The following is a 12447-nucleotide window of genomic DNA, read 5'->3' as shown; positions in this document are numbered from 1 at the left end:
CCCGCCGAAGAGCTCTAGACGTTCATCCGATCGAACCTAGAGAGATGGATTCAGTTATTAAGTTTTTATTGACTTCTAGCATCTTTTTTGCTCCGCTCTAAAGACCGAGTAGAGTGGATTTAAAATTTGCTACTATCGCCTTCTTGAGTCCGTAGTGAAAGAGCGCGCGAAACGGTTCAAATAAAGCCGCAGCCGGCCGCGTCGGTGGGCGGTGCCCCATCGGAAGAAGGAGCGTGGCTCAGCGGCAAGAGCCCGGGCTGGGGAGTCAGAGGTCATGGGTTCGAATCCCGGCCCGGCCGCCCGTCAGCCGTGTGACTGCGGGCGGGTCACTTCGCTTCTCTGGGCCTCAGTGACCCCATCTGTAAAATGGGGTTAACTGCGAGCCTCACGTGGGACGACCCGATGACCCCGTATCTACCCCGGCGCCCAGAACGGTGCTCGGCACATAGTGAGCGCTTAACGGACGCCAACGTTATCATTAAAAAAGTACCTCCGTCTCCTCCGTCCCTTGCCTCGCGCCCGACCCGGTTTCTTCACTGCCGGCGACGACGACTGTACCTTAGGAACCGCTCGATCTGTATTCCGGCCATTATGCCGTTTCGCCGTTCCACCTAGCCTGGATTCCTCTCTTTCATTTCCGACCACCGATTTGTCATTTTCTCCACTTATCGCTCTTGGCACCTAAGGATAGAAAATCCCCGGAGCCGGCTTCATTGTCCTCCACTTGGGTTATTGCTGCGGCTTGGGCCCTTTCGGGATACGTTGCCATTTTACCCGTCATTCATCTGGGCAGACTTCCTCCTCTCTTTATGCGACAGAGGTAGAGACCGCGTCCTTCGGCCCTCTCCAACGCGGAAGGACGCCCGGCGGGCGGCGGTGGGCTTCTGGTCAGCGGCAAATTTCCGATACATTCCCCCGTGCCAGAAAACGTGACGACTCCTCCGGGGTCGTTAACGGATAAGGACAATCAAGGAAATCCGGTCCCCGTTTGCTCCTGCGCGGGAATGATAGGGAAAAGAAGAGAGAGTTTCACGGTACCCTCGCGATTCTACACTGGAGATTTAGCGGATGATCACAGGTCACGGAACTACGGTGCCGTCACTTTCTTTCACGCGCGCCGTCGTACCTGTTAAGCGCTCACTTCCTCCGACACGGGAATTTCGGTTCCGCGGTCTGCGGAGTTCTTCACCGGGAGATTAAGAAACGTTCCTGCCGACGGGGCGCGTGAAAACCCGGTCCACGGAGGTGGTGTGGAGGCGTTCTTTTGCGTTCTTTCCGTAACGCGTGGTTCTTAGAGGTTGCCTCTTCTCTGCGTTACAGGAGGGCAGACTGTCCCCTGTACGTCTTTAGAGAAATACGATCAAGGGAACTCTGTAATGGTTTATCGCTATATTCTGCACAGTTTATGCTGTTTCTATATTTATCATTATCTATCCATGGCATTCGTCAGCGCTTGCTACGCGCCAGGCACCGTTTTAAGTGCCGGGGCAGATACAAGGTAACCGGACGCAGTCCCCGCCCCGCGGGGGCTCGCGGTCTTAACCCCCGTTTTTGCAGGCGAGGTGACCGAGCCGCAGAGAAGTTAAGTGATTCGCCCGAGGTCACACAGCAGACCAGCGGCGGAGCAGGAGAACTAACCCGTGACCCTCCGACCCCCAGGCCCGGGCTTTGTCTCGTCGCCCCCTCCGAACTGTGAGCTCGCCGTGGCGGGGAAAGTGTCTGTCGTTCCACGGTATTATTCCCAAGCACTTTAGGACGGTGTTCTGGCCCACATCAGGCGCTCGGCAAGATACGATCGAATGAGTGAACGAGACGTCTACCCTCCGGCCGTCTCCCTTGGGATCACCTTGGCTCCTTTCGTAGGGAAGACCCCGGTGACCGAATCGACCCCCGCCGCTAGACGTGCGGACGTCCCTGGACTGAACTCCCCAATTCTCGTGCCAACGCGCATCCTCCAGACCACCAAATCGGGAAAGCAGCTCTCCAAGAGGTTTAGCGCGGATGGCGACCTCGTGCTTTCAGGTGGAAACGGGCCATGTTTTTCACGAGAGAGAGGCCCGTGCAAACGATAACGTCGGCATCCGTTAGGCGCTCACCACGGGCAGAGCGCCCTTCTAAGCGCCGGGGGAGATACGGGGCGATCGGGTCGCCCCGCGTCCCGTCGGACAGATGAGGTAGCCGGGGCACGGGGAAGTGAAGCGACCCGCCCCCGGTGGCACGGCCGCCGAGCGGCGGAGCCGGGATGCGGACCCCGTGACCTCCGACCCCCCCAAGCCCGGGCTCCTTCCGCCGCGCCGCTTCTCTGGGTCAGTCCGGCTCATGACGACGTCCCTCGAGGCAGAGCAGCAAGGAGTCGGGGGACTGGGCTCTCGTCTTGGTTCCGCCACCTGGCCGCCGCTTAACTTCTCCGTGCCCCCGGCCTGCCCCTTGGCGAAAATGAGGTTTCGGGACCTGTCGGCCCCCCTTCTTAGTCCGTGAACCCCACGCGGGTCGGGGGGGGGCGTCCCAGCCGTGGCGGCACTTGACGCGGGTGGGCTCGGCAGATGCAACGGTGAGGATTATAACGATAACGACAGCGTGAGCGAAGTAAACGTTGCCCGAGAGAAAGAGTCAAAAGAAAAGGGGTGTGAGGGTAACCGCTGATAGAACCGTACCGTGAGGGTGGCCACGTCGGAGAGCAGACCTCGTTCGATCCGTGCCTTCGCGGATACGGACCTCGGCCTCGAGGAGCGGCGCGTCTCAGCCGACAGAGCCCGGGCCCGGGGGTCCCAAGGACCCGGGCTCCGCCGCTCGGCCGCCGTGTGACCTCGGGGAAGTGGTTTCGCTTCTCCGGGCCTCAGTCACCTCCTCCGCCCAACGGGCGTTCCGACTGCGAGTCCCAGGTGGACGCGCGGAACCCGTCTCTGCTACGGCCCTCGGCACGGTGTCCGCCACGTAGTAAGCGCTCAGCCGGCGACGGTAACGTGGGTATCCGTTAAGCGCCCGCTATGTGCCGAGCACCGTTCTGAGCGCCGGGGGAGACACGGAGGGAATCGGGTCGCCCCACGGGGGGGGGGCTCGCGGTCTTACTCCCCACTTGACAGACGAGGGAACTGAGGCCCGGAGAAGCGAAGCGACGCGCCGGGGTCGCGCGGCCGCCGGGCGGCGGGCCGGGATTCGATCCCGAGACCTCCGACTCCCAAGCCCGGGCTTCCTGCCGCCGAGCCGCGCTGCTCCTGCCCGTCTTATTTATCCGGGGCCGTGGCATCCGGGAACCAACGGTCCGTGTACCTTTCACTTCCTTTCGTCTTGTCGAGACGCGTACCGGCGTATTTACGGAAAAAGCGTCTGAGCGAGTAATAAAACCGGTCGCCGTGCGGGACGTGAACCGTGTCCGACCCGACTGTCCCGTATCCGTCTACCCCGGTGCTTAGCACAGTGCCCGGCACGTAATAGGTCTACTTCAGACTTACCCTACTTAAAACTCACCTCCTCCAAGAGGCCTTCCCGGACTGAGCTCCCCCCTTTTTCCCTCCGCTCCCCTCGCCCCGCCTTCACCGCTCCGCGGCCGAACCCTCTTCTCCCCCCCCCCCCGCCCCCCCCCCGTCTCCCTCCGCTCCTCGCCCTCTCCCTTCCCATCCCCTCGGCGCCGTACCCGTCCGCTCGACCTGTACGTGTTTTCATCACCCTGTTCGTTTGGTTAACGAGACGTACGTCGTCGCCCCGACTCTGTTCAGTCGCCGTTGTTTCCGCGAGCCGTTCCTCCCCTCGACTCTGTCTGTCGCCACCGCCCCCGTCCGTCCGTCTCCCCCGATCGGACCGTGGGCCCGGCCGACGGCGGGGACCGTCTCCGTCTGTCGCCGACTTGTTCGTCCCAAGCGCTCAGTGCGGCGCTCTGCCCGTAGTAAGCGCTCGGTAAATACTACGAATGAGTCCCAGTGCCTGGCACACGCCGCGTGGCTCAGCGGAAAGGGCCCGGGCCTCGGAGTCAGAGGTCACGGGTTCGACTCCCGGCCCCGCCACTCGGCAGCTGTGTGCAGTGGGCGAAGTCACTTCACTTCTCTGACCTCATCTGGAAAATGGGGATTAACGCGAGCCTCCCGTGGGACGTACCCGATGACCCCGCCGTATCCCCCCCGGCGCTCAGAACGGCGCTCCCGCACGTGGTGAGCGCCTTAACGTGATACCGGCGTTATCATTACCGGCCCTTGGCAATGCCCTTACGACAAGAAGGGGCTAGACGACCATCCTTCCGCCGGGGGGTCGCTGTGGTCATGTCAACCCCGCGGACTCGGCCCCGGACTCCGACCCTCAAGGATCCTCGGTTCGGCTCCGCCGCCGAGCGAATCGGTCGACTGTCCAGGGGGGATTTAGGGGCGATTTCTCTCATTTTACGGCGGCTCGCCCTATCGGGGAGGGAGCCGAAAGACACGGAAAGGGGAGAACACGGGGCCTTGATAGTGGGGACGTCGAGAGCGGCGCGGCGGGGCCGCGGCGCCCGGAGAGCGGCTCTTTCCGATGCTCCCCTAAGTGAGAATTTTGTCGGGTGAAATTGTTCTCCCGAACCTCCCCGTGAGAAGTTGCTCTTCGGACGCGAGGGTTGAACGCCAAGTCTTTAACCAGGGAAAATACCGGCGGGACTGAAGATACACGTCCGCAGTAGAAATGCCGACCCAACCTTACACGTGACAGCACAGAGAACAAAAGTCACGGAATGCTATCGCTGCCTCATGTAGGAACTCTTCCCACCGGGCACCTTCCGCAGAGACGGTGTAAAAACAGTACATACCAGCGAGAGAAAATGCCGAGTGCGATTTTATGAGACCAGTTGTCTTTTCTCCCCCCCCCGCCTTTAAAGGAGATGACGGGGATCCCTCTAAATAGTTAGAAACACCGTTCATTTGAGAGCGACCTGTTTTCCTGGGGCGTTCATAAGTTATCGGTTTGGGTCGCGGCTACTGGACTTTGGATGAACGCTCTCTGTAATTTTTAGGATTACCCTGTAGTACGTCTCTAGGTTCGAAAGTTATCGAGCGAGAAATACCGTAGTAATAATAATAATGACGACGACGGTGTCGGTCAAGCCCTCGCTGTGTGCGGGGCGCCGTTGTAAGCGCCGGGGTAGACGCGGGGGAATCGGGCCGTCCCACGTGGGGCTCACGGTCTCCATCCTCGTTTTACGGATGAGGCGACCGAGGCCCAGAGAAGCGGCGGGACTCGCCCGCAGTCACACAGCTGACAAGTGGCAGAGCCGGGAGTCGAACCCGTTGACCGAACAGTTTGGAGAAGCGGGTCCCGGCTACTGGATTTTGGGATGAACGCTCTCTGTGATCTTTAGGGTCACCCCGTGGTAACGTCTCTAGTTTTGAAAGTTACGAAGGGCGAAACGCTTGGGAGAAGCAGCCCGAGCTAACAGGCAGAGCGAGGACCGGGGACCCGGACGGACCTGGGTTCCGATCCCGGCTCCACCGCCGTCGTTCTCCGGGACGCCGGGCGGGTCACTCGGCTTCTCTGGGCCTCGGTTACCCGACGGTAAAATGGGGGTCGATCGCCGGCCCCGCGGGGGACGTGGGCCGGGGGCCGGATTTAATCAGCTGCCGTCGACCGCGGCGTTCGGTACGGAGTAAGCGCCCAGCGGCACGGGAAGCCGCGTGGAATAGAGCACGGGCCCGGCAGTCGGAAGGTCGTGGGTTCTAATCCCGCTCCGCCACTCGTCTGCCGGGCGGCCCGGGGCGAGGCGCTTCGCTCCTCTGGGCCCTAGTTACCTCATCCGGGGGATTGAGACCGCGGGCCCTACGTGGACGGGGGCTCCGTCCAACCCGATTCCCTCGTACCCGCACCGGCGCCGAGTGCAGCGCCCGGCGCGTAATAACCGCGTAACCGAGACTCTGATGATCGTCGTCCGTCCGTCCGTCCGTCCGTCCGGTCGGTAGTATTTACTGAGCGCTCACTACGGGCGGAGCACCGTTCTGAGCGCTTGGAAAGGACGAGTCGGGGACAGGTAGAGACGGTCCCCGCCCTCCGACGGGCTCACGGTCCGGCCGGGGGAGCCGGACGGACGAGGGCGACGGCAGTGAATCGAATCGAGACAAATAGAATCGGACCATCGACAAACCCGGCGTTGTGCCGAAAGAGCGTAAGGGAAGCCGTCCCCGGCCAGACCGCCCGACATTGCCGACGGGACGCTCCGGAGGCGGTTTTCTCTGGCTGGCCACGGAGACTGCCTTCCTCGCGGTCCTTTCGTTCGTTCGGTCGTACTTACTGAGCGTTTCCTGGGCGCGGAGCACCGTTGGAAGCGCCTGGGAGGGGTCGGTCGACTAACGGACACGGTCCCCGCCCACGACGCGCTTACGGTACAGAAGCAGCGTGGCTCGGTGGAAGGAGCCCGGGCTTTGGGTCACGGGTTCGAATCCCAGCTCTGCCACCCGTCAGCCGGGCGACCGTGGGCGGAGTCGCTCGGCTTCTCGGTGCCTCGGTCTCGCCTCATCTGTATAATGGGGATGAAGACCGTGAGCCCCACGTGGGCCATCCTGATTCCCCCGCGTCTAGCCCGGCGCTCAGAACGGTGCTGGGCGCGCGGTAAGCGCTGAACAGACGCCAACGTCGCGGCCGTCGCGGTCCGGAGGGCCGTCAGGAACGGACCGTCGAGCCCCCCTAACCCCTCTGGGATTCAGCCGCAGCTCGGAGTCTAAGGGGGAGGGAGACTCGGAGGGCGGTGACGATAACGGTGTCGTCTGTTAAAGGGCTCTCCGTGCGCCGGGCGCTGTCCTAAGCGCCGGGGTGGCTCCAGGCGAGCGGTCGCTGTCCCACACGGAGCTCGCGGGCCCGATCCCCCCCCTTCAACAATAATAATAATCATCGTCATCGCCTCGGTGTTGCTCCGAGCGCTGGGGTAGATAGAGGGTCATCGGGTCGTCCCACGTGAGGCGCTCCCGGTCTTCATCCCCGTCCGACGGAGGAGGGAACTGAGGCGCGGAGGAGCGAAGCGACGCGCCCGGGGTCGCCCGGCGGACGAGGGGCAGGGCCGGGATCCGAACCGTCTCCTTCCGGGGGCCCAGGCCCGATCTCCGCATTTCGCGGGCGAGGAGAGCGCGGCACGGCGCGGGTCAGCCGTTGGCCCGAAGCTCCCGCCCGGCGGGCCGGGCGGAGCCGGCCCCCGAACCTGGGTTTCGCATCCCCCGCTGCTCGGGCGGTTTCCGCGCTCTCTCTCAGGGAGGTGAGTTTTTAACGCAGCCCTCTTCAGAAGCGGCACGGCCCAGTGGATCGGGCGCGGGCCCGGAGGTCGGGAGGAACCGGTCCGGATTCCCGCTGGGCCACGTGGCCGCCGCGCGACCCCGGGCAGACGACGTGGCTTCCCTGGGCCTCGGTGACCCCGTCTGTGAAACGGGGCCGGAGACCGCCGGCCCCGTGAGGGGACGGGGGCCCGTCTCCAACCCGATTAGCTTGCGTCTCCCCCCCCCCCCCCCACCCCCCCCCAGCGCTTAGCGCGGTGCCCGGCAGGCGGGAGGCGCCCAACGGATCCGTCGGCCCGCGGTATCGATGGAGCGCCTGCTACGCGCGGAGCACCGTTCCGAGCGTTTAGGAGAGGGCCGTCCGACGGGATCAGACTGCGAGCCCCACGTGGGACGGGGATCGGTCCCCGGCACGTAGTGAGCGCTCAGCGGATACCACAGTTGTGATGACTGTTATTAAGAACGGTGATAATCGGCGGACGCCTTCCGCGCCCGGAAGGGTCCGCTGCTGCGTGTTTCGGTTTCTGGGGGGGGGGGGGGCGGGGGGCGGTCGCCCCACCGCAGACCCGGGGCCGCGGGAACCGAACGGGCTTCCCACCGCCAACCCCCGTCTTTTTTTTCCTCCCGCCCGCGCTCGTAGAACCTTTTAGCCGAAAAAGTGGAGCAGCTGATGGAGTGGAGCTCGAGACGGTCCGTCATCCGCATGAACGGAGACAAGTTCCGAAGGTTCCTGAAGGCCCCGCCCCGCAACTATTCCGTGATCGTCATGTTCACCGCGCTGCAGCCTCAGAGACAGTGCTCCGTCTGCAGGTGAGCCGGCTCGGGTCCCCTCCCCTTCTCCGCCTCCGCCCGCTTGCCCCGGAGCGCCCGTCCGCCGGCGCCGCTCGGCGCGGACGATGCCCGAATCTCCGTCTCCGGCCCCGATCTCTCTCCCTCCGTCCGGTCTCGCGTCTCCTCCTGCCTTCGAGACGTCTCTACTCGGACGTCCTCCCGTCACCTCGGACCCGACGTCGTGCGAGACGGACGGCCGAGCCCCCCCCCCCGCCGACTCTCCCCCCCCCCCCCGCCGCGGACGGCACCTTCCCGTCTCCCAGGCCCGTCCCTCGGCGTCATCCTCGACTCCGCCCTGTCGCTCCACCCGCGTATTGGATCCGTCACTGAACCCCGTCGGTGCCCCCTTCGCGACGGGGCTGAGATCCGCCCCCTCCCCCCCTCCGTCCGGACCGTTGCCGCGTTAACGCGGCCCCCCCCGGCCCGGATGACCGCGTCAGCCTCCCCCTCCCGCCTCGCCCCCCCCCCGCTCCCGGCCGTACCCCGCTCTGCTGCCGGGGCCGTTCTCCTACGGAAACGTCGCGGACGCGTGGCCCCCGCCCCCTCGGAAATCTCCGGCGGCGGCCCGCCCACCTCCGCGTCGAACAGAGACCCCCCGGCGGCGGCTTCGGAACGGTCGACCGCCTCGCCGCCCCCCCGACCCGCCTCGCGTTCCCTCCTTCTGCGGTCCAGCCCGCGCACCTCCCTCCCCTAGTGCTGACCTTCTCACCCCTCCTCGTCCGTCTCCGCTGTCTCGCCGCCGACACGTAGCCCCAATCCCGCCTCCGGCCAGGGACGCCTTCCCTCCTCGGATCCGTCGGACGGATCTTCCCCACCCGAGGCCGATCTCAGGGAGCGTGATGCACGTGGGCGCTTCCCCGCCCGCACCGGGCTCTGAGGGAGTTTTACGACGGGGCCCCCTACCCCTCCGTTTCCGAAAGCCCGTCGCCCGGAGATGCTGGCGTCACACCTCGACCTGTCCGAATGCGAGAAGGATCACAGTTAGAAATTCCCCCCGTGGCATCTGGCGCCTCGCTCTCCATTCCATCCCCTGCTTTTGATATCGCGGGTTTCAGATCGGTGTGATCGTTTAATCCGTCCCCAAGCAGACGAGCGTAGAAACGGTGTCTTCACACAACCTCTTGCTCTCTCTCGCTCTCTCCTGTGAAACGATATATACATAGAGAGAGAGAGAGAGAGAGAGAGAGAGGCGTACCTCATGGGTAAAATAATTCACCTGCGGACTTCAAAGTCAGTATTCACTGTCGGAAAGACGCTATTCAAGGAAACAGAGATGCGCGTCGCTCTGCGTCTTACTTAGCGAGAAGACTAACTCACCTTTCCTCTCCTGGGTGCTACGGTAGCGATCGGCGGCCTTAACCGACAGGGACCGACGCCTTGTCCCTCTGGCGTCCTCTCGGTGATTTCGCCGTTCCCCCCGAGCGGGGCGGCGGGGCCGCTGTTCGTTCCCACGGTCCGTAGCGCGGGGATACGGAGCTGACCCTCGGACCGGATCCTAACGGAAGGCACGTCTCCTCCAAGAGGCCTCTCGTCTTCTCCCGCCCCCTTCTCCGTCGCTCCCGCACTTGCTCCCCCGCCGCACTCAGGTCCGGATCTGGCATCTGAATCTTTCGTTCATTCGGTGGTATTCATCGAGCGCTCACTCTGCGCGGAGCGCTGTACCGAGCGCTTGGAACGAACAGGTCGGCAACAGGTAGGGACGGTCCCCGCCGTCTGACGGGCTCACGGTCCGATCGGGGGAGACGGACGGGGACGGTGGCGATAAATAGAGTCGAGGGGAAGGCGGTTGAGGCGCGGTGGACGGAGCAGTCATTCCGTAGCATTTATCGAGCGCTTACCCTGTGCGGAGCGCCGGGCTAGGCGCTTGGATCGTACAGTTGGGCGACAGAGAGAGGACAGCCCCCGTCCATCGACGGGCTCACGGTCTAATCGGGGGAGACGGGTGGACGGAAACAAGGCGACTTAATCGCGATGAATCGAATCGGGGGGACGGCAGTCCCCCCTCAGGGTCTCGTCCGGAGAGTTTCCAGTCCCGGCAGCGAGAGGGAGAGTCGAGCGGAGGTCCGCCCGGTCCATGCCCGGCCCGGGCCGTGGCTGGCGAGCGGAAGGCCCGTCGGCTACGGGTCGGAACTCCCCCGGGCCGGGCGGCGGCGGCACGGGAGAGAGGCGAGGGAGGAGACTCGAGTTCACCGCGCGGAAGAGGGCGACGGAAGACCGCTCCCGGATTTACACGGGGAAAACTCTACGGATATACTACCGGAACGATGGCCGACGGAGGCGGGGTGCGCCGGGAGAGGTGTGTCGTCCGTGGCGGCCCGGTGGGTCGCAGAGGGCTCGACGGCGCGAGACGGGACGGGGATCGAGCCCGGGCCTGGGAGTCAGAAGGTCCCGGGTTCTGATTCCTACTCTGCCGCTCGTCCGCCGGGTGACGGCGGGCGAGTCGCTTCTCTGAGTTCCCTCATCCGTGAAATGGGGACCGGGGAGACCGTGAGCCCCGTATGGGACGGGACCGTGTCCGGATTAAGTTGCTCGGATCCGTCCCGGCACTCGGTACGGCGCCCGGCGCGTAGTGAGCGCTTAACGGTCACCGGCATTACTGTCGTTACCACCAATGTCCGCCTCCCCCTCCGGACCGTAAACCCGTTGTGGGCGGGGAACGCGTCGGCGCCTTGTCACACGGCACTCGCCCGGGCGCTCAGTCCGGCGCCCTGCGTTCAGTTTGCCCTCAACGGATGCGATGAAACCAACGACGGTAACGTCGTGAGCGCTCAATAACTGGTCGGTCGGTCGATAATGACCGTGGTGTCGGTTAAGCGCTTCCTCAAGCGCTGTTCTGAGCCCCGGGGGAGATGCGGGGTGATCGGGTCGTCCCCCGTGGGGCTCCCGGTCTTAATCCCCATTTTCCAGATGAGGTCACCGAGGCCCGGAGAAGCGAGGCGGCTCGCCCGGAGTCACACAGCCGACGGGCGGCGGAGGGCGGGGCCGCAACCCACCGCCTCCGACTCCCGGGCCCCGGGCTCTTGGCGCGGAGCCACGCTGCTTCTGGTATTCTTACAGCGATGATGGTATCGTCGAGTTGGTTACAGTCGGTGGCCCCGTCGGTGGTGTTTTCTAAGTGCCGACCGCGTGCACGGCGCCGTGCCGACCGCTTAGGGAGAATACAGTCCAGCGGAGCGGCTAGACCCGTAACCGGCAGGGACTGGAAGGAAAGGAGCGCCGGTCCACCGGAACACCCGAGTTTCAAGAGTTCCGTCTTGATTCCGGCGTCTCTCCGGCGGCGGCGGGCGGTACCCGTGCCCCTCGGCCGACTCCCCCGCTGCCCGGTCACCTCAGTCCAGAAGTAGGTTACGAGGCGTCGCTTGCGGATTCGGTGCCCCCTGACCGGTCGGAAGAAAAAGGCCTCTCCCGAGAAGTCGATCCTGCGGGTGCTCCTACGTAGATTGCACTGCCTTTTAGCCCCCGGACCCGTCCGGGATTCCAGGTCGAGAGTCCGCCGGAAAGAATGGATATCGATTAAAAAGACGCCGTCCGTGGCCCGCCTTCCTCGGCGGAAGCAGACCCAGGAAACGGAGCCTCGCCTCGGCCGAGACGCGGGGCGTCGCTCCCGTAAGAACGGGCCCGCTGTTTTTTTGTTTCTAGCGGAGGGACGTCGCTACGGATGGCAAGCACGGGCAACCGCCGCGGCCTCCGGTGACGTTCCCGAACGCTCAGAGTGTTCCCGCGTGACGAGAGATGACGGCGTCGGTTTGTGGCGGGGGTCCTGCCGGTTGCGACGAGCGCGGGGCGCGGGACCGGGATGTCGGGAGCTCGGCCCGTGTCCGTTCCCGGAGCTCGGAGACCCGCGGCCGACGCGATGGCGACCTGCCCCGGGCGCGGAATTCCGCTTCTCACGCTGCTCGGTGGGGGTCCCTTAATCGGGGCCGGTACGGGGTGGGACGGGCTCGGCGCGGCACAGGGGTTGTTAGGGCACGGGCCTGGGAGTCAGAAGGTCGTGGGTTCTCATCTCGGCTCCGCCGCTCGTCTGCCGCGCGGCCCTGCGCAGGTCACTTCACTTCTCCGGGCCTCGGTTAACCACCTGCCTCCAGCAGAGAGGTCGGGGCATCTCCTCGAGGAAGAACACATCGCACCCCTCCATAAAAGCGGAACCTCTGGGTCACGGGGGCGAAAATCCGGTAACGGATCAGCCGACCTGGGTGGGACTCGGTTTCCAGCCGGTCGGCCCGGGAAGCGGCGCGGCTCGGTGCAAGGAGGTCGTGGCCTCTGATCCCGGCTCCGCCGCCGGCCAGCTGGGTGACCCTGGGCAAGTCACTTCACTTCTCTGGGCCTCGGTTCCCTCATCCGTCGAATGGGGATGAAGACCGCGGGCCGTACGTGGGGCGACTTGATTACCGTGTAGCCTCCTCGG

The 12447-nt window shown here is 64.6% G+C and overlaps 1 protein-coding gene across 2 annotated transcripts in view; it reads left to right on the top strand.

Moving 5' to 3' along the window:
- The window catches only part of TUSC3 (tumor suppressor candidate 3), a 96868-nt gene that overhangs the window by 15684 nt on the left and 68737 nt on the right, over positions 1 to 12447 (top strand). For both annotated transcript variants that reach the window (XM_029076407.1, XM_029076408.2), the window contains exon 2: positions 7852 to 8021. In XM_029076407.1, coding sequence (XP_028932240.1) covers positions 7852 to 8021 — 170 coding nt within the window. The remainder of the gene's footprint in view (positions 1 to 7851; positions 8022 to 12447) is intronic.

Source organism: Ornithorhynchus anatinus, chromosome 12, assembly GCF_004115215.2.
Source record: "Ornithorhynchus anatinus isolate Pmale09 chromosome 12, mOrnAna1.pri.v4, whole genome shotgun sequence".
In the NCBI taxonomy this organism is placed as follows: Eukaryota; Metazoa; Chordata; class Mammalia; order Monotremata; family Ornithorhynchidae; genus Ornithorhynchus; species Ornithorhynchus anatinus.
Note: the sequence above shows the minus strand (reverse complement) of the source record. Positions and strands in the feature narration are given on the sequence as shown.